Genomic DNA, 23088 nt, shown 5'->3' with positions numbered 1-23088 from the left:
GACCTGGGTGCCATGGTACATCAGTCATTGAAAGTTGGCATACAGGTACAGCAGGCGGTGAAGGTGGCAAATGGCATGTTGGCCTTCATAGCGAGAGGATTTGAATATAGGAACAAGGAGGTCTTACTACACCTGTACAGGGCCTTGGTGAGGCCACACCTTGAATATTGTGTACAGTTTTTGTCTCCTAATCTGAGGAAAGACATTCTTGCTATTGAGGGAGTGCAGCGAAGGTTCACCAGACTGATTCCCGGGATGACAGGACTGACATATGAAGAAAGACTGGATCGACTAGGCTTATATTCAATTGACTTCAGCAGAATGAGAGGGGATCTCATAGAAACATATAAAATTCTGACGGGATTGGACAGGTTAGATGCAGGAAGATTGCTCCCGATGTTGGTGAAGTCCAGAACCAGGGGTCATAGTCTAAGGATAAGGGGTAAGCCATTTAGGACCGAGTTGAAGGGAAACTTCTTCACTCAGAGAGTTGTTAGCATGTGGAATTCTCTACCACAGAAAGTTGTTGAGGCCAGTTCATTAGATATATTCAAAAGGGAGTTAGATGTGGCCCTTATAGCTAAAGAGATCAAGGGGTATGAAGAGAAAGCAGGAATGGGGTTCTGAAGTGCATGATCAGCCATGATCATATTGAATGGTGGTGCAGGCTCGAAGGGCCGAATGGCCTACTCCTGCACCTATTTTCTATGTTTCTATGTTTCTATAGACGGCAGGAAGATATCAATGAACTGGTCAGGTGGGCAGAACAATGGCAAATGGAACTTAATCCAGAGAAGTGTGAGGTAATGCATTTGGGGAGGGCCAACAAGGAAAGGGAATACACTGAGAAGTGTAGAGGAACAAAGGCATCTTGGAGTGCATGTCCACAGATCCCTGAAGGTAGATAAGGTGATTAAGAAGACATACGGAATGCTTGCCTTTATGAACCGAGGCATGGAATACAAGAGCAGGGGGGTTATGCTTGATCTGGTTAGGCCACAGCTAGAGTACTGCATGCAGTTCTGTCACTGCATTACAGGAAAGACGTGATTGCACTGGAGAGGGTAGAGAGGAGATTTACGAGGATGTTGCTGGGAGTGGAGAATCTTAGCTTTGAGAACAGATTGGATAGGCTGGGTTTATTTTCCTTCGAACAGTGAGGCTAAGGGGAGACCTAATTGAGGTGTATAAAATTATAAGGGGCCTTGATATTGTGGATAGAAAGGGCCTATTTTCCTTCGCAGAAGGGTCAACAACCAGGGGGCATAAATTTAAAGTAATTGGTAGGTTTAGAGGGGATTTGAGGGAACATTTCTTCACCTAGAGGTTGTGGGGGTCTGGAACTCACTGCCTGAAAGGGTGGTAGAGGCAGAAACCCTTACCACATTTAAAAAGTACTTGGATGTGCACTTGAAGTGCTGTAACCTGCAGGGCTACGGACTACGGAAAGTGGGATTAGGCTGGATAGCCGCTTGTTGGTTGGCATGGACACGATGGGCCGAAATGGCCTCCTTCCGTGCTGCAAATTTTTATGATTCTATGATAACCCACTGACCCTGGTATTTCCATCTGGGGTGATTTCCATGTGGGCTGTGAGCCCTCTAGCCTCCATACTAACTTAAGAGCAGAGACTTCTTGTTGAGGGTCCTGCCACAGCAGGAAGATGAAGCATCTAATGAGTTGCCTGCAGAAATTATGATCTGCTCAACATTTCCCTCCGGTTCTGGAAGTCTGTACACAGGCCCCTCTTCCAATGAACTGTCAAGGCCCTCTCTGCTGACCTTAGGCCGCTTAATGCTGAGGCTTAACAGGTAACTCCTGTGCGCAATGTTCAACCAAGGCAAACAGTATAAACTGTTTCCCTCACTTTGATATTATTAGCATATGTCCACCCATAGATGGGCAGGCGCATGATACACCACTGAGCCTGATAAATACAAAGTCAAGGGAGGTGATAGAATGTTCCCTTGAGCACTTTTCCTGTCCTATCCACCCCAGAACCACCAAAAAGTGTGGACGTGGGCCAGAAAATCCATTTTGGAATCAAAAAACCACAGTAATTGCAGCTCTGTAACAGTGCAAGCCAATCTTCTGAACGATAACCACTTTAATTCAGCAACCTCACACAGCGGGTTTCTGAGGATAGATATTATAGAATGTGCTAAAGTCATAAGAATTGCATAGATGCATTTAAGGAGAAGCTAGATACGTACACCAGGGAGAAAGGAATAGAAGGATATGTTGACTGCTTGAACTGGATGAGCAGAAATTTTCTCCAACTAAATATTGGGAAGACTGAAGCCATTGTGTTTGGTCCCCGCCACAAACTCTGTTTCCAAGCCACCGACTCCATCCCTCTGCCTGGCCACTGTCCGAGGCTGAACCAGACCGTTCACAACCTTGGTGTCATATCTGACCCTGAGACGAGCTTCTGACCACGTATCCGCATCATCACCAAGACTGCCTATTTCCACCTCCGTAACATCACCTGACGAATCTCTGCCACAGCTCATTTCCTGCTGAAACCCTCATCCATGTCTTTGTTACCTCTAGACTTGATTATTCTAATGCACTTCTGGCTGTCCTCCCACATTCTACCCTCCGTAAATTTGAGGTTATCCAAATCTCGGCTGCCCGTGTCCTAAGTCCCGTTCACCCATCACCCCTGTGCTCGCTGAGCTACATTGGCTCCCGGCTAAGCAACGCCTCGATTTTAAAAATCTCATCCTTGTTTTCATGTCCCTCCATGGCCTCACCACTCGCTATCTCTGTAATCTCCTCCAGCCCCACAACCTCTCCGGAATATCTGTGGTCCTCTAATTCTGGCCTCTTGAGCATCCCTGATTTCAATCGCTCCACTATTGGAGCTATGCCTTCAGTTGCCAAGGCCCTAAGCTCTGGAATTTCCTCCCTAAAGTAGGGTGACCATATGTCCCCGTTTTCTGGAATCAGTCCCCAGATGAGGTACTGTGTCCCCAGGCAAACAATGTCCCCGGAAGACATCCCGATTCACAAAATGTGCCCTCGATCAACCTCACCAATGTTCCCAGTTAGTTGTGTGGCTGCGCAGCTGTCTGAAGCTCCCGCGCTGGTTGCTTGCCAGTTTCTGAAAGAAAAAACTGCGCATACGCAGAGGTTTGAATGGGGCACACACCCCTTGAAGGAACTGTGCATCCCCCCAAAAAATTACAGGGAGCATTGACCCTAGCTGCCATTTTATTTGAATGAGCCCCATTCAGCCTAATTGCAGTTTGCGTAAATCCAGCCCGCACTCAGACGCAAAGAATTGTGGCCCCGCAGTGCTCTAGAGGCACCGCACAGCTGGTGAGCCAATTTTTAAATAGGAAAACCTCGCATGCGCAGCATTTTGAATGGCCTGTGCAGCCCGTTAAAGGGGCCGTGCGGGCCAAAAACAACCTTAGAGGGAACATTGCAGAGACGGACCAATCAACAAGGCCCACTATTGATTGGCAGATTCTCTGCCCATTGGCAGCAATGGACCAATGAAAGGGCAGATCACTGTTTGTGGCTACAGTTCGGCTTTGGTTTGGATCAATGAAAGGAGAGAGTGGGGTATGTATGCTGGCCAATGGGGCAGCTGTGTTTTCACAGAGGTATGATGGTAGTGTTGTCTGTGTGAGGCGGAGCCCGGAGACAGGTAACATTGAGAGTGCGTTAATGCCTGGTGTGGAAGGGTTTTATTGTCTGCCTCTGTAACTCGGCAGACATGGCTTGGCACCTCAGTCCCACTCAATCAATGATAACAGTGCCAGTCTGAGGCTAAACGTGGCTCTGTGTGTATGTGTATAGAGAAGGGACTGTCTTTATGCCTGAGGATAGCGGAACTGCTGCATGCCATTTCCACTATAATAATGCCATAGGCAAGCAGCATGGTAACCCGCCCTCAACATCTGTGTGCCAGAGCGACACCGCTCTTCCCCAGCTGTTTGTGATAGGAGGGCCCGCTTTCCACACTGTGCCAACATGATCCCCCTCCCCACTAATCTTTTCTTGAAATACAAAGATAGCACAGCAATCATCAATAAATCTGCAAAAGATAAATGACTTGGGCAATATTGTGAAGAAAAAGATATTCTGAGATAGTCAGTGGGTACGTAAAGCTGACATTTCTGAATAGTGTTATTGTATTATTTATAAATGGTGTTTGAATGTGTTTCAATAGTGCGACATCACATCCGCGGTAATTATTTTACTGTGCTCCCACCCTGTGTGTCCCCAGATTTGGTTTAGAAAATATGGTCACCCTGCCCTAAACCTCGCCGCCTCGCTTTCCTCCTCCAAGATGCTCTTTAAAATCTACCTCCATCATCTGCCCTAATATCTCTTTATATAGCTCAGTGTCAAATTTTGTTTTGTAACACTCCGATGAAGCGCCTTAGGATGGTTTACTTCATATTAAAGGTGATATATAAATACAAGTTGTTGTTATTTTTAATTTTCTCTTTGCCCTCAGCTTTTGTGTCCGAATTCACAATACTCTGGAACAATAGGAAGGAATTAGGAGCCGTAAAAAAAAAACCTAGAAATAGTTAACATTTCCTTATGCTATCTTAACTATGGCCTTGCTATTGCAAAATTCAATTGATCCTGCTTGTTTTCGGTTTGAAAAGCAGTTTCAAAGAATTCACTTTTGACTGAAATGCTAAAGTGATTATCAGCCCCAGGTTCTGCATGACGAGAGCAATGACAACACAGGTGTCTCCAACTCATTATCATAGGCGGTCCCTCGAACGAGGATGACTTCCTTCCATATGAGTTCAGATGTTTCAATGAAGGACCCGATATTCCAGTCCTGAACTCCAACTGAAAGGGTGGAAGATGCCTGTGTGCGGATTTTTTTAATGTGTGGTGACCATTGTACATCAGCCACCACACGAGCTTGACAGAGCTAGGCCTTTATCCAGTAGCAAGCATTAACCAGGATGACTGGAGACCTGCTCTGCTTCACGGACCTACTGCGCACACATATCGCAGTGTGGGCTGGCCCGTGCTGCCCCTCGGCCCTCAGCTCTTCTGGGCTCCGTACCCTCATTTGCCACACCTCCGCCACGATCTCTTGCCGCTCCTCCGCCACAAACATTCGCCACACTTCTGCTACAATCTCTCAATTACAGTTACAAAAGCATTCATACAACACAGGTAGGCCAATTACTCCTTCTGAACGGCAATAACATTACTATTTACATGTATATCCAGAGAACACTGTGAATACATTGTGATTAAGTGCCCCTTATGTCAGGATAACTTGGTACTTGCATCACCCCCTCTGTGTTAGAAACATAGAAACATAGAAACCTACAGCGCAGGAGGAGGCCATTTCAGCCCATCGTGTCCACGCCGGCCGACAAAGAGCCACACGGCCCTTGGTCAGCAGCCCTGAAGGTTACATATAAACCTATGAACAATGGCGGAAAGGTAAAGAGCATCCAGCCCAACCAGTCCGCCTCACACAACTGTGAAAACCCCTTGCACCGCAACAATCTACACTCCACCCCAACTGGAGCCATAAGATCTCCTGGGAGAGGCAAAAAAATAGATAAAAACGCAGGCAATTGGGGAAAAAAAATCTGGGAAAATTCCTGCCGACCCATCCAGGCGACTGAAACTAGTCCAAGAGATCACCCTGGCTGTAGTCGATTCCCTGCAGTATTTACCATCATATATGTACCAGCCAACAAGAGGTTATCCAGACTAATCCCAATTACCAGCTTTAGGTCTGCAACTCTGTAGGTTACGGCGCTTTAAGTGCCATCCAAGCACGTTGTAAATGTGGTGAGGGTTTCTGCATCCAGCACCCTTCCAGGCACAGTGAGTTCCAGACCCCCATTACTCTCTGCGTGAAGAAGCTTCCCCTCAAATCCCCTCTGATCCTTCCACCAACCACCAACCTCATAATTGACTCCTCCACTAAGGGAAATCGGCCCTTGTTTTCAATGTCAATTCAATTCAAGGCAGCTCAGCACTCCTCTGCACACATTTTTTTGTTAGGCTCACAAAGACAAACATTACACTCATCACAGACCTACATCTCATCCCTCCAAGATCTGATACAATGGGTTTTATAACCCCCTTGCTTATTTAATCAGGGACACCTGTGATGACTTACTGGGAGCTGAGCTGGCTGCCACCATCCACATCCCATGGTTTTAGTGCCCTAACATAATGGGAGTGGATGTACACTTCATCACAACACATATTGTGATCTCGCAAATCGATAATGTCATACGATATTGGAAAATCAGTTTTTAGGAAAATGCTGTGCTTGAGTTTTGCATATTTGGAGGAAGGCACTTTTAGACCAGTAACAAGGTAACAAACTAAACATTTGATGTTTAAGATTGTAAACATTATAAGGATTAATATGACAACTATTGAGTCTGTTAATGCAATATCTGTATAGGTAGGGTGCCAAACAAACGCGCGCCACAAATTATTCTGCTTTCCATTGTGCAGATTTTTTAAGATTTCAATTATTTTTTTTAAATATATATATATTGTTCATTAGCCATTTGGCTATTATTTTTAAATGTCCTCTGAAGACAAAGACCTGATGAAAGTCTTGAAGATTATGAAGGGGTTTGATAGGATTGATGCGGAGAAAATGTTTTCATTAGTGGGGAGCCCAAAACTAGGGGCCATAAATATAAGTCACCGATCAATCCAATCGGAATTGAGGAAAAACTTCTTTACCCAGAGAATACTTAGAGTGTGGAACTCATACCACAAGCAATATTTGAGGCGAATAGCAGAGATGCATTTAAGGGGGAGCTAGATAAACACAGGAAGGTGAAAGGAATAGAAGGATATGTTGATGGGGTTAGATGAAGAGGGATGGGAGGAGGCTTGTACAGAGCATAAACACTGCCATAGATCAGTTGGCCCGAATGACCTGTTTTTGTGCTGTAAATTCTATGGGCCTGAATTTCATCAGCCTACTGCTGCGTTTCTCGGCGGTATTTCCGTGTTTTGGGCAGTGTTTCATCGGTGGGAATTTCATCAAAGCCTTATGCCAGCAGTTTAGAAATATCACTGGGGAGTAGACCACCGGCGTGCAATGCTGGGAAAACCGCTCCCGTCCGAGTTTGGTGGGAACGGTGATCCGTACTTATTGAAAAAAAAACGCCCAGTCAGAGCAGCCTTTCGATGGACAGTAGATATAAAACCCTGCAAAAAAAGGTAAGTGAATGTTTTTTTTAAATTCTTTTGCAGCGATTCGGTGGAAAAGGGTCCAGTGAATGTTTTTCGATGTTTATTTTTTGAAAAAATATTTTCTGTGTTTTCCTCCCTCCCTAGGCCCGACTCTAGTGTCGGACTTAATACGACCAGGATCGCATTTATCGCCGAGAATCCACGTGCAATGCCCATTTTTCCCGGACGTTTTTTTTCTGCCGGCGTTAATTGCAGAACCTTGGCGGTTTTTGGACAGTAAATGGGCGGTGGCGGCCTTTGATCAATTTTTAGCCCGATGTATTAATTATTATGCTAGCTATAAAATACAACAAAGTATATCTTAGTTTGTTGGAGCAATTCGTTAAGACAATCAAAGAGGCAAGCTTCATTTATGTTTATTATGCAGAATCCACATGAATTTTCCATATGGAAGCAGAAGACAGATTTTTTAAAAATCTACATGCAGCATTGATTTGTTTTTCTCTGGAATAAGCATTCCTAGTGGACTACAATTTTTTTTCCAAATATTGCATCACATTGAATGATCAAATCCATATGAGATTAAATGTAGTCCACATGCTATTTGCTAAACATCACACTTCTGCACAACACTGCAAATCTGCAGACAGTCTCAGCAAACAGCTTCCTTAATAATAAACATATTTCTTGCCAACATAACTTGCAATGTAGAAAAATTCATTGACTTACTTCATTGAGAAATTTAACTAATTAGAGGCACCGTTATGTAGACCTCTGTTAGGTTTAGAAACAGTGACCCTTATAGGACAGGTAATATAATTCTCTTCAAAAAATGCACTTATAAGTATAATATTAGAGATCTAAACATATACTAGAGCCAAAGACAGCAGAAATGGCACATGCTTAAAATCACCAAATAATTTTAATTAAAAAAATACATTTTACCCACTGCTGTCGAGAAAAAGCCAAAGAGCTAAGAATATCTGCCATTACCCCCAGCTTACGTATTGTAACCCCAGGACTTAGCTGAAAGTCCTTCATGCTGTCTAATCTGTTGCCAGTGTAGTATTTTCCTACTGTTTGCTGTGTATTGAGCTCTCTCTGATGTAACCTTGTGCACTGAGTCTCTATCAGTTCAAAATGCCTTTGATCTGCAACACCACTGGGACCAGCAAAATGTAACACCCACCAATCATTGGATCAGAAATTTCAATGGAGTCTAATCTTTGAAGCATTCACAGAAACCCACCAATTGAAAACTCCTGTTTAAAAATGAAGACACATCTGGTTCAATTTATGTTAAACTATACAATCGCCCTATTTCTGAGATTCAAAGAGAAAAGTTACCAATCTAGACTAAAAAAAAACAGATATAAGCAGAACCATGATTAACATGTACAAAACACGATCCGATTTCTTTCAGAATAAATCCATAAAAAAGAACATATTGTGGCTGATTTTTACTGTGGGCAATGTTTGCGCAGGCGCTGGGCTAGATAGAGCAGTGTGCCGACCAGATGTCATCAATCTGAGGCCTGCACTGTTTTGATGGTTGAATCTCACTTCATTTCATTGCTGGGCTTCCTAAACATTTCCAATGGTGATCGGCAGCCTACCCAATTGAAGGGCATTGTTTTCTCCAGGCTTAGTGCCCATTTAAAAAGTGAATGTACCTCTTAAAAGCGAGGTGTCATTCAACACTGTTGAAATCTGCGCTGCTACTGGTAGGTTGTTGGAGAGCCACATGTCACAGACAACCGTGCCACAAATCTCTAGTCTGTAGAGCAGGTCCCATTCCTCTCAGATGGCACGAAGGGGACCTGGAAGGGGGTGGTAGACAATGTGAACTCCCGCAGCATCACCGCCAGGACATGTGATCAGTGCCGCAAGCATTTCAATAACCTGACCCAGACAGCAAGGGTGAAAATAATGTGTTAAAGATTGAGGTCGGAGGCTTCCTGTGGGCGGATGCCTTCGAACAATTTTTTTTTAACGAAAGTACCTGGTGATCCCAGAGGAATGAACACTTGCGCTCTGAGGCCTAGATGCGCAGCCCAGCGCAGAGGCCCACCCATCCCAAGAGCGTAAGCGCTTCCTGGGCTCTGAGCTCCCATTATTATGAATGAGAATAGCCCTAAAAACAAAAAAAAACACACACATAAATAAAGAACATTTCACTTTAAAAAAAAATAATAGAAATTAAATTCAATGTTTTATTAAAGAGAAATTATTAAAAACAATGTTTTAAAAATGTTAATAGTGTTAAACATAAACTTACCTTCATTGACAGGGTTTTTAATATAAAAATAAGTTAAAAAAATATTTCTTCTATCTTTTAAAACTCTTACGCTGGTAAAAGCAGGCGTAAGAATTTTAAGGACATTCGCCGGGCAGGAGTTGGGAAAATAGCCCAAATCTCCGCCCGCAAAGCTCCTTCTCCCGGGGATAGGCGCATGGGTTTCGCACGCCTAAACCCGGAACCTGTGGGGCTTCTTTGGGTGCACGCTCATCGTACGCACCCAGAGAGGCCATAATTTATGGCCCATTATCTTCCTATATCTATTGCTCTCTATTAGATCTGGCCACAGCACTTCCCTCCCCTGCTTCACATGGTTCTCCATCAATCACAAGTGGTCTGAACCAACTCTCCTTTGCAATTCAATCCCACAAATGCCTGTTCCTGCTGCTCTCACAACAGGCATTCTGCTTTACTGGGTAGCAACTACTAAGCATTTCACTCCTCTGCTTTCAGCCTTGGCACGTGGTGGTAAACTTGCCTCTGAGTCAGAAGGTCATGACTTCACGTCCCATTCTGGAGACTGGACCACATAATCTAGGATGGCACTTCAGTGCAGTACTGAGGGAGTTCTGCACTATTGGAGGTGCTAAACTGAAGCCCTCTTGGGTGCATGTAAAAAATCCCACAGCACCATTCGAAGAATAGCAAGGGAGTTCTTCCGGTGCCCTGGTCAATATTTATCCCTCAGTCACCATCGCAAAACCAGATTTTCTGATCATTTATCTAATTGCTGTTTGTGCGACCTTGCTGTGCTCAAATTGGCTACTGCATTTTTCCCCTAATTTACAACAGTATCTGCACTTCAAAAGTACTTCATTGGCTGTAAAGTGCTTTGGGATGTCCTTGGGTTGTGAAAGGTGCTATATAAATGCTATTTTCTCTGCTGACTGATTTCACATTGGAGCTACTTTTACAAATGACCACCTCTCCATCCTACGATTTTCTGTTTCTCCCTTGGAACATACCCATTACTTGAAGCTGCCTTACATAGCTGTACAACTTAGTACCACAACCACACTAGCACTGCCAATCATCTGCTACTGCCTAGCCTTTCCATGCCATGCTGACCCTTATCCCTCGTTCCTTTATCTAGTTCCAACTAAAGTCGTGGATCATGCAGGGCCTGACTCGGAGGGGTCAGTTCTATCGAAGAAGCACCAGCACTCGCTCCCCTCCTCCTGATCACCAGCACAGAATTAAGCACCCTATGTGGGTTAAGTAGCGATTTAAAAGGGCCTGCACCTTCACAGAGCATGTGGGCAGAGGCTAGTAGAAAGGACAGCCCCAGGAGATGACTCACCAGAAGAAATGCTCGGGTCCTAGCTCTGCTGTGTAGGAAGAAATAATTTTAGGGGCCCAGTCTTCAAAAGAAACTGCTTTCTGCACCTGCAATCATCTAAGGTATTGAAAAGTCTGCCAAGGAGCTATGCACCATGTCAGCGTCTGGAGGAATCCGGTTCTAACTTGTGTGGCATTTGGTCCCAAAACATCCGCACTCTACAATTTACCATGGAGCGTGTGGTCAACTGTGTGTCATCAGCTTTAGAGTCTTTGATTTAAGCTCAAACTCGTGCCACTCAGGCTGTGAGCTGCACCATCTTCACCTGCCCTCAAATGGCTGAGAGAATGCATTGATAGTTTGCTTCAATCACTTCAGTCTGCTTTCCTGCAGATCAGTGGGAGTGACGAGCCGCTGCCCCACGGGAGTAACTGGGGTGCAATGGGATTAGCACATGTTGCCCTCTTTTAGAATGACAACATATCTGCTCCCTCGCCAACCTCTCAATCAATATCCAACATGGTGCCAGAAGGGCAGCTAGGCCAGACTGTCCCAGAAACAGCAGAAATGCTGTCTGTAGCCGGGCCCTATCAGGCTCAAGCTCCTACAGGTTCGCAACCACAAGCATCTCAAGGAGCCTCATTTGAGAGCCAGCAGCCTTCCACAACCAATGCTGAAGCCACTAAGATAGCACATCATAGAAGTGGTAGAATAGGCAAGACATCACTTAATAAATGTTAACACATGGATGAAAATTTGATGCTATGGCTTTTTTATCAGCCATCAAAAAAACACTGGCAATTTTGTCTGCAGTGTGGTTCCATAGTAGCTACTGAGCCTCCAACATGGCAGCTCCTTGCAGAGCCTGCATGATGTTGTTCCTCTGATTAGCCACCCGCTGTACATTGATAGAGTAGTCTGGTGTCGGGCATGTGGACGATGTGGCCCGCCCAACAGTGCTGGTCGAGTGTGCTCAGTGCTTCAATGGTGGGGATGTTGGCCTGAACGAGAACACGGACGTTGGTGCGTCTATCCTCCCAGTGGATTTGCAGGATCTTGCGGAGGCAGCACTGGTGGTACTTTTCCAGTGCTTTGAGGTGTCTATTGTATATGGTCCACATCTCTGAACCATACAGGAGGGCGGGTATCACTACTGCCCTGTAGACCATAAGCTTGGTCCCAGATTTGAGCTACTGGTCTTTAAACACTCTCTTCCTCGGGCGACCGAAGGCTGTGCTGGCATGCTGGAGGCAGTGTTGGACCTCATTATCGATGTCTGCCCTTGCTGATAGTAGGCTCCCGAGATATGGAAAAAGCAAGCACTTTACTCGGAACTCCTAAACGGCAAGCAAGCCCCAGGTGGGCAAAGGAAACATTTCAAGGACACCCTCAAAGCCTCCTTGATAAGTACAACATCCCCACTGGCACCTGGAAATCCCTGGCCAGAGACCGCCCTAAGTGGAGGAAGAGCATCCGGGAAGGTGCTGAGCACCTCGCGTCTCGTTGTTGAGAGCATACAGAAACCAAGCGCAGACAGCAGAAGGAGCAGACTCTCCACCCACCCTTTCCTTCAACCACTGTCTGTCCCACCTGTGACAGAGACTGTAATTCCCATATTGGACTGTACAGTCACCTAAGTACTCACTTTTAGAGTGGAAACAAGTCTTCCTCAATTTCGAGGGACTGCCAAGGTGATGATGATGGAGTGGTATCCTTTCCGGTTTGCAAATGTTGCGGAGTTATGTTCCAGGCTACATAATACAATCAATCACACCCTGCATGCGAGGGAAGCCAGCCACTGCTGCAGGAGCCACAAGCTCTCTTCTGTTGACTGCTGAGGCCAGTGGGGTAGGTGGTGTACTGCTCGGCTCTGGCAAAGTGGGCGTCGATGACCTACTTAACGCAGCTGTGAACTGCAGCTGGAGAAATGCGGCTGAAATCCCTGTGAAAGAACCCAGTGGTGACTTTGAGAGCCACTGATATGGCATATGTTTCTGTTGTAGGAGATCGCAGAGGTCTGCGACACCATGCCTGGAGAAGCACAGCCTCCTCCTGCACTGCTCCTCAGATAGGTCTGAGGTGGACACTGTCTATTGGGCATAGCCTCATGCACACAGCGGTCCTTTCCTGTTGTCTTCTGAGAGGCCTAGGTGCTGGGTGGTGGTGGTTGCTGCTGTGCTTCATCCTCCAAATCTTGCTCAGCCATGATCTTATTGAATGGTGGTGCAGGCTCGGAGGGCCGAATGGCCTACTCCTGCACCTATTGTCTATGTTTCTATGTTTGCTCCATCCAGAACAAAAAAAGCAAGAATAGCTACCATAATAAATAAAGAAAGCTGACTAAAGGTTTGTAAGGCAGCAAAACTGTAGAAGTCATAATCTGGGGGCTAGAAACACTCTTGGCATTCCAGACAGCAATTTATCCTGTAATCCAGAGAGCAGTAGCTGACAGCTTTCTTTTATAGTGCTTCAGGAGCTGTCAGACATCAATCCTGCTAGGTTGTACTGGCAGGTCCCAGACTGAACGGGGCATTGGTGATTTGGAGTTAAAATACAGTTGGGGTAGATAATGATGTCATCGGAGCGTGACTGACTTTTTATTAGGACCCTGCTTGCCTGGGGTGGGAGCCTGACACACAACCAGAAACAGGTCAGTTAAAATGGCGAGAGGGCGGGAAGGGTACGAAGAGCACCTAGACACAATTATAACTCTCGCCTGCCCCAATCCCGCCGGGAGGGCTGGGCCAGAAATCGGCCCTCTAATGTTGGAATTTTGACATAAGTTTGAACTGGATTTAGAGCTCATAAATCTACACACATCAGTCTTTTCTCTGCACAAATAAGTTTTCATTACTTTCCTGCATGTTATTCCCCATCTCCAACATCAATGCAAGGACATTTCTAGAGGCAACATCAACATCCATCTCTAGTGCTGTGAACATGTCCACGCCCGATCTGCTACACATTTGTAAACTGGCCAAGACCAGCAAAGTTCCCACACATCTGCTTGATTTCACATTCAGGAATCAGTCGAGCGAATTGAATAATAGTTTTATTTAATTTGGTGAATTTTGAAAGGAAGATTTGGTATATTTTCCTCAGTAACTAGCATGAGTGAAAAATGAGTGCCTTGTACAAAAATAGGATTTTTTCCCCACTAACAAACAGAGGAAAATATAGCTTAACATCATTTGCTGCTAATGTGTCCAACCTGAAAAATATTTTTGCAACTGTTTGCAGCAGTGCTGATCTGTAATATTGGTTGAACTGCACATTCATTTCTATGCTTGGCTTTGAAAGAGTCAGCTGGCAAATGCCAAGTCTATGTGTAACTCTCCTTTGCAGGAAATTATCTTCTACACCCAACACATTTACCCAAGAAACAGAAGAGGATACATAACTGTTATACTCACATGGCAGTGTACCGGTCCCCAGCCAAATTATATGCACCTTATTTCAGTTGCTACTTTGTGAATGGTAAAGACATTACCGTTCTCTTATGATTATTATATGTCGCTGAAAGACTTATCAAGGTCTCGTGTGTTAACTGAACATTAGGTGCCCAGCTATTAATATCAATGTGACTAGATATACTGTTCTTTCTGGAAATATATTGTACTGTGAAGTAGGCCTGATCCAGATATTTATTTGAGCTGTTGATTATGATATGAGGCATTTGATACTAGAGCATTTGGAACTTTTTCTGGGAAATAATTTGTTCAGACTGAAATTTTGGAATCCTGACAAAAATGTAGCTTTCAGTTGCCTAAAAAATGCATATGACGAACATTCAGTAGCATGGATACAAAATATTAATGGGCCATAACTGATTTTAGCCCAACATATGACATAGTTACAAAGATGTGTCCTATATTAATCCTTTCATCTGTTCATAAGTCTTTTTTTCTATTGCCATTTTGCATTCAGTAACAGCCTGTTGCTTTCACAGTGCTATTTTGGTGTCCAGTCACATGTATCATCATTTTTTTTAAGCCACAACATCTGTAGGAAGTGTACAACAGTAAATATGAATACATGTCTGTATTGCCAATTATGGAGGAGGAAGCAAAGGCTCCTCTAAAAAAAAATTTTTTTCCTCTTCTTTTGCTTTTTTTTTCTCTCACTCCCTTTCTATTCCTTCTTGCTGAGTTGTACTCCACCCTTCAGTACCTCACCCATTTACATAAGAGTCTTGGCACAAAATGAAGGCAGATAATTATAAGCTAGTCAAGCTAGATGCTGTCCCCACCTGATGATGAGCACACACTTGCGTTCAGGACTTCGTGCTCAACAACATGAACTCTGATTGCTCATTAATCTCCATATTGTGAAATGTTGCTTCTGCTCCGTCTGCCTCACCAAATAAAACAACTGATCTGCTGACAGCATGTAAACCGTCACATTCCCAACCCCCAGATCTAAAATTAGTAACATTCAAAGCTTTAATTAATAGGATATTAACTTACCTTTTCTTATGCAAGTTGGTCAACCGACTTCATTATCTCAAATGCTGTTACACACCAGTTTTCCGTTTCGATTAAATCACTTTGTATCTCATCAGCTGTAACCTAGCAAGGTCTTACTAAGAGTGCTAACATGAAGCAAGTCTTGAAATAGAGTTCTTTGTGCACTGTTAAAATTCCATTTTGGAAAACTATTAAGTATGCCACAGCAAATTTTTTTGGATAACCTTAAGTGTACTCTGCTCAATATTGGACTGTGTTTATTGCACAAATTCACATTCGCAAGTTCCAGACAACTGCCTCTGTACTATGACAATGGCAACCTGGTAATAAATCAGTTTCTTATTAACTGAATCTACATTGACTCATACAAATTCTACATATGAATAGAATGATATCGCCACTCGGATTCCATTAAAGTAAAATTTTCAGGCTGAAATTTGTTTCTTTTTAAAACAAATAGACCAATAACATTAAAAAATTGCAGAGAACATTCAATATTTAGATCAAAATACAATAAGCAATAAAATATGAACATTTCATTGTGCTCAGTGTAACTAATGAACCATTACATTTACCCTGAGCCACAGCAAATGAACTCCAGGGTTCATTGGACCTAATATGTAGTACCCCATTTCAAAAGCCTATGGACTAGAATTTTGGTTGTCGGCGAAAACAGTAGTTTTACGCCAAAATTATCATTTTTGCTGTGCTACCATTTTTAGACCTAAATTTCGGTCTTTACGTCTGCGCCGCATCGGTACAGTCGGCATTGCATGAGGATTCGCGACGCAAACTGAGAGTTTCGGCAACTTTAGTCTGAGGCCGGTTGCGCTGCGAGAGAGGCCTTTCGGCAGATGGGGGGGTGAAATTGCAAAAAGCATTCATAAAACATTCACAAAACCCTTACCTACTACATCGCTGAAAGAGAATTAAAAAATAAAAACTTTAACTTACCTTTTTTGCAGGTCTTCATATTTACTGCTGCTGGCAGGGCTGCACCGATAGGTCTGACCCGTCGGTATTCTGGGCGTGGTGGAGAATGCCGAAAGTACGACGGCAACACAAGCTGCGGCATTGCACGTCATTTCATGTCAGCACACCTCTCCCCGGCGGTACGTGGAAGCGCTGCTGCAAAAAGATGCCCGAAGATCCCGCCGATCGAGTTTTCGCTGTGGAAGGTCAAATCGCAGCGAAAACTCGGTCGCAAAGTCAGCAAAATTCTAGCCCTTTAAAGACTATTCCTACTGTTTTTCACCATAATGAATGATTCTGAATGAAATTGTGGAAACACAGAGCTTTCAAATGTGTGACTTTTGAGAATGTGATTTTGGTAGAAGGCCAATAATTACAGAAGAAAACACTACATGCTCCTGTTTTTCTATTAAAAGAGGAATTTTACCTCACTCCAAGTTGTTGGCAACTTAAAAACTGCACTTTGTTTCTCACCCAGAGAGCCTTACAAAACAGGGCCACATGATCTGGACCTTGCCTCTGGTTGGATCAAAGCCAGATTTGGATGATTGGGAGTGGCAGTGTGTTTGTATTGCACAGATAGTCAGGGATCCTAAAGTTGGATGAAAATTTCTTAAAGCTGAAGTTCATATGCTTGTTCTTTTCAATGAAGCTTTTACATAAACATATACCAAAATATTATAAAACGGAAGTTATAAAATTCATAGACTAGCACCTTTTTAACTCGAGTGTTACTGAGACACTTGCCTCAGAAATCCTTCTGAGCTGTAATGCTGCTAGTTTTCTTATTTTATTCGTAAAGTGTTGCTGGAGTTCTTGGAGTTACAACACATGGGGATGTAATTTAACCTCGGCAGGGGTGCAAAGTGGCTGGTAGCGGATTGGCCACCGTTATATACGCTGCCTGATTTTCTTTGACAGAGTCAATGGAAATGAACATATATTAAAAGAAATAAAGAAGCAGAGAATCTGAGGATTCAGACACACAAATCTTTAAATTTGGTGGATAAGCTGATAAAGCTGTTAAAGAAAGAATATTGGATTCTAAGGTTTTATATATAGGGGTCCATCTGTCCATTGTGTTCTGCCCTAGGGTAGGTCCTAATTCAGGTCTCACAGGTAAGAATATTGAGCCACTTACCGGTAGCTGAGGTGATTTCCTATTGCCTTCCTTGCAGTTTTTATCTTCAGAGTACCTTGTCCTAGGTGGGATGCAACCAAGGTTAAAAAGCCCCACCTGTCCTTTGCGATGGGGAAAGAGCCACCTGCACCCAGCAAGTATGCCCTGCTGGATGTCAACCCGGTATTCAGAGCCAGCGCTACAGTCTCCACTTGCAGGGGTTGTCTGGAGTGGTGCCTGAGCCTAATCCTTCTAACTCAGAGGTGGGGAAACTACTACTGAACCAGTGATCACTCTGCCTGGACACGAGTACCGCACTGATATCAACTCAGTATTTAGAGACCATCTTGCAGTCTCCACTTGTCGAGGCTATCTGGAGTGGGGCTCGAAGACTTTACCTTTTGACTCAGAGGCAGGAATGCTACCACTAAGCTAAAGGTTCCCTCTTAAATAGGGTACAGAGTACAAAAGCAAAAAGATAATGCTAAACTTACACAAATTATTAGTTCGGCTGCAGTTGTAAAACTGTGCCCACAGTGATTCACTGAGCTGATACCAGAGATAAGAGGCTTTAGCTACGAGGAAAGAGTAGAGAAATTGGGCTTTTGTCATTAGAAAAAAGGCTAAGAAGATTAATAGGTGTTGAAAATCATGAGATGTTTTAATCAGGAAAAACTATTTCCATTGGTCAGTAACTTGGCAACTGGAGGGCATAAATTTAAAATCATCGGCAAAAAAATGCAGAGGTTCAGAGAAATTCTTTTGCACAGGGATGATAGGACAGGGCTGTTAGGACATGAAATGCCCTATCGGAAACAGACACTGGAATAACGTTTAAAGGGGAAATGGTAAAATTTGAAAAAGAAAAAATGAAAAGTGTATAAAGGGTAAATGAAATGGGACTAAAGATCACTTTCAGAGAGCTGGTACAGGCGTGATGGGCCAAATGGCCTCCTTCTGTGCTGTACAATTCCATGATTCTGTGACAAAATTCTAATTTGTTTCTTTCAACTTCACTGAGATCAAAATGCACTTACCATCATGTTTTCTAAGAAGCGCGTAGCAACTTTATATTAACTTAATAATATTTACTGCTACACAAAATGTTGCTGAGGAATCACATGAGAGCAGACTTGCAGATTCTGTGCAGTTACACCTACCTTATCACTGTCCATGGTATTCTGTGAGGTTCTTGACGCAATGGAAATAGTGTCTGGCTGACTGCTACCGTCTCCCTGACTATCTCCATCTTCTCCCATATCCCTAAGGATAAGAAGAACATAGCAAAATTACTGAGTGATCACTCCTTCATGCAAAGATGCAGACTGAAAGGTATGGGATAATTGTAATTGTAGGTAGGGGGCCTTTGCTTAGGAAAGTGGATAGGCATGTGTGTCATAGGACAATGGACAGCTATTTACTTGGAGTGAGAGCAGTGAACACTGTGGAATGATTAGAAGGGGTCATCATAGGCAGTCCCTCGAAATCGAGGAAGACTTGCTTCCATTCTAAAAGTGAGTTTTTAGGTGACTGCACAGTCCAATATGGCAATTACAGTCTCTGTCACAGGTGGGACAGACAGACAGTTGTTGAAGGAAAGGGTGGGTGGGAAGACTGGTTTGCTGCACGCTCCTTTCTGCATGCTCTCGGCAATGAGACTCGAGGTGCTCAGCGCCCTCCCGGATGCTCTTCCTCCACTTAGGGCGGTCTCTGGCCAGGGACTCCCAGATGTTGGTGGGGATATTGCATTTTATCAAGGAGGCTTTGAGGGTGTCCTTGTAACGTTTCCTCTGCCCACATGGGGCTCGCTTACCGTGTAGGAATTCCGAATAGAACGCTTGTTTTGGGAGTCTTGTGTCAGGCATGCGAACAATGTGGCCCGTCCAACGGAACTGGTTGAGTGTGGTCAGTGCTTCGATGCTGGGAATATTGGCCTGATCAAGGACGCTAACAGAAGGGATATTGAAAGGACAGGAAGAGACCCACGAGTTGGTAGGCCATGCAAGTGTAAATGAAGTAGGGAGGAATAATATAGGGGCCTTAAAAGCCATAAATGCTTAGATTGCCTGAAAACTCAAAAGATAATGATTGCAAAATAATGTTATCTAGTATACTTTTGGTGTTTAGTAAAGGAGGGGAGTCCACTGAGAAAGTTGAAGAAGTAAAAAAGTGTTTGTTAACCTGGTGTATGAAAAATGATGTGAACTTTACAAGTAACTGACAACAATATCAAGACAAAAAGGACTGGCACAGGAGAGATTGGCTGCACTTAAGCAAAGCAGTCACAATGAGACTTGCAAGAAACGTAGAGGTAGTTATCAAGAATTATTTAAACTAATTGGATGGAGAGGAAATTTGAAGATGCATTAAGGGGATTGTGCTGGTGGGAAGTAGCTGGAATAGACGCTTATGGAACAACAGTAATTGATCCAACCACTCCAGCTTATTCGCACCTCTCCTACTGACCATGATGTATGGCTGGGATCATGCAAAGCCAATGGTAAATCTGTACACTTCATATTTTGGAGACTGTTGCTCCCTTTAAATTTTTCCCATTCATTTCAGCTACTACAGCAAGTGACCTGCTGGAGCACCTCAGAAATAAGGTACTGTACTGTGTTTCAAGGATCAGTTTCATATTGAGTGCTCGTACAGAAGAAGCACCTTTGTTGCTTCAGGTTTTAGCAGAATAGTAAAGTCTGTATTTATTTTAACTCTACTGTGTGTATTCAATACAGCTCATTGATCTGTTTACTATTCAATAAGTCTGACCAGTAGACGGTAGCCTAAGCCAAGGTGTGATACAGTGCTTATTCTTCTGCCTTCTGACGGTGAGAAAAACATATGATATATCTAGTAAGCCAAAACAAGGACTCTCTGTTCTGGTCAATCCCTGGGCTCACTACATTTCCCTGAATTTTGGGCAAGTAAAAGCACACTCTGAGCCATAGGGAGTGAGTGCTTGCACATGGGGTCAGTGTGTAACACCAAGCCCAAAGGAAAATATTAAGTGTAGATATTCAAAATAAAACAGCAACTTTACTTACCCAGATATAATTTTGGAATTCGTAAGTAATTTAGAATCTGCGTTGGTAAGCATGGCTATTTCATGTCCCATTGCATCAAGGAACCCACAAAAGGCAGTGTATATTTTGAGTTCCTAATGGTAAGGTGACCCAGACAATATACTAGGAATGGAAATCATGGTACTCTTGAAGAACAGCTACCAGAGAACGATCAATACAATACAGAATGAGCAATACGTCCTTCTATCTGATTTGGGAGCAGCTGATTCTAAGGAGACAGTTTGGAAAATACAAAATGAGTTGGACAAGATATGTATTTGGGTGGATCAATGACAGATTCTATTTAATACTGAATAGTTTGAAGGAGGACAAATCGGGAGGAAAAATGGGTAACCATACATAGAACATAAAAATAGGATAGATGAAGTTAAAAGTGATCTAGCGATGTTCGTAGACTTAACACTCCATTTGTCCAATCACTGCAGAGCATCAATTAACAAAGCAGAGAATGGTGAAGTGTGTCGCCAAAACAATCGAGTAGAAGTCAGTGGAGGTCTTGGTTGAACTGTATAGTGCATTCGTGAGACCACACTTTGAGTACTGGGTCCAGTTCTGGTCACCAAAACACAAGGGAAACATGCAAGCACTGATAGCACTTTGAAGAACAGCCACAGGGCTGATCATTAGTGTCAAAGGTCTGTGTTGTGTGAAAAGATTGTTAAGATTTAGACTTTCCAGCTTTGAAAGGAAGGGATTGAGAGTTGATTCCTATAGAGGTGTCCAAGATAGGTAACTATATTGAAACTGTAAATCCAGAATATTACTCCAAACTAAATTGAGAAAGTAGGATGACAGGAGACAAACTAGAAAAATGCAAATATTGTACTGATGATCAGAATGTTCTTCTTCACAAAAAGAGGAATGGAATTGACTTCTGGGTAGAGTAATGGAGCTGAAAACCCTGGAATGACTTAATTAAAAACGACCAGATACAGTAATGTGGGAAGGGCAGGGGGATAATGGGGTCTTTCTGGATGGAGACACTAAGAGGAGCCAAATGGCCTTCCTCGTCCATAGTTATTGTTATGTATGTAATAACTCGATAGACTGAATACTGTAAACTAACACAGGTACAAACGTGGCTCTGCTTTATTCGGGCCCAAAGTGATTACATTACAAGATGGCTTGCCTTTTATACCTGGGCTGCACACACGTGCGTACAGCCCAATGACCTCCGACAGTCACGCCACCTGGTGGCTAGTAACCCTAAGCATACATACATGACAGTTTTCTTGTGATTTTGTGATAGATTTAATGAGGTAAAGTAAAACCCCTCAAATATTAAGTGCGATAAAAGCACATAAAAGTAGTACAATACAAACATCAAGGAGTACTCTACCTTTTGCTATTATTCCTTTGTTTTGCTGGGGTTTTGGGTAGCTGAATAGGTTCTTTCAGAGCTCCTTTCAGGTGGATAGTTCTCTCCTGTATGACTTCCCGAATATTTTTAATCCAATCCTGCTTTGTTTCAATGTTGGAGGCCTTAAATAAAACACACAGGATACCTCGTAAGATTTTATCACCATGGCTGTAATGTCAATGGCCGGAATTTCCTGGGGCTTCTCCCAATGTTTGCATCAAACGGCAGTGGAGTGGGAGAAGCCCCCAGGAAACTTCTGGCCACTGTGTATGGATTTTTGGATATAGTTAGAGAATACTAGTGATAACAAGGTAGATCATATCAATCAACGGCTCTGACTCATTTGCACAGTGTTAATGATTTTAGTTTTTCTAATCTCTGTATTTTCACAGGATTGTAATTCTCTATTCTTGTCTCATTCTGGACATGATTCCAATTGTTTCTCTTCACCACTTTCACACTGTCAAAAATAAACCGTCCATTCTAGAAACAACAATCACCACCTGAAGTAGGTACATTAACGCTGTTTTTATAACATTCTTGTGCAGCTGGTGACAACTGAAAGTTAAACATGGGATTTATTTTAAGACCCTTATTTTGTTTTATTGGCTCATCCTAACTGCTGCCGGTCATTTAAGCATCAATAAATGAGCTGTTCTTACAACAGCGGATATATGTTAGGGAAGTCCAGAACCAGGGGACACAGTCTAAGGATAAGGGGGAAGCCATTTAGGACCGAGATGAGGAGGAATTTCTTCACCCAGAGAGTGGTGAACCTGTGGAATTCTCTACCACAGAAAGTTGTTGAGGCCAATTCACTAAATATATTCAAAAAGGAGTTAGATGTAGTCCTTACTACTAGGGGGATCAAGGGGTATGGCGAGAAAGCAGGAATGGGGTACTGAAGTTGCATGTTCAGCCATGAACTCATTGAATGGCGGTGCAGGCTAGAAGGGCCGAATGGCCTACTCCTGCACCTATTTTCTATGTTTCTATGTTTCTATGTGTGTGGTGATCCCCTTTAGTGGCATCATGACATATCTTGTTGCTGGTGTCACGGTGCATGCATACACCCCAAACCGTTGCAATTCATCGGCGCATAATACCAAAACTTACTTTGCAGTCAGTTTCCATGGAGGCCAGCTACACTGTTAGAACATAAATGTAGGACTTCAGTTCTACCAAGACTCAGTCCGTGATATAAAAGCAGCTTATAGTTTTCTCATAGTTCTACACCCACCTTGAAAGTTAAAAGCGTAATTGAGGTGGTGAATACATTTTTATCTTTATTTCTTTTTTTTTCTGAATAATCCAGAATAAATGCAAAATCCTATTA

General features: G+C 43.3%; 1 protein-coding gene across 1 annotated transcript in view; it reads right to left on the bottom strand.

Annotated features, from left to right (window-relative positions):
* kalrna (kalirin RhoGEF kinase a) overlaps positions 1-23088 on the bottom strand; it is a 989478-nt gene that overhangs the window by 289103 nt on the left and 677287 nt on the right. Inside the window, exons 33-34 of the mRNA XM_070875649.1 lie at positions 21732-21874; positions 18467-18569 (exon numbers count right to left, since the gene is read on the bottom strand). Coding sequence (XP_070731750.1) covers positions 18467-18569; positions 21732-21874 — 246 coding nt within the window. The remainder of the gene's footprint in view (positions 1-18466; positions 18570-21731; positions 21875-23088) is intronic.

Source organism: Pristiophorus japonicus, chromosome 3 (genome assembly GCF_044704955.1).
Source record: "Pristiophorus japonicus isolate sPriJap1 chromosome 3, sPriJap1.hap1, whole genome shotgun sequence".
Taxonomy (NCBI): Eukaryota; Metazoa; Chordata; class Chondrichthyes; family Pristiophoridae; genus Pristiophorus; species Pristiophorus japonicus.
Note: the sequence above shows the minus strand (reverse complement) of the source record. Positions and strands in the feature narration are given on the sequence as shown.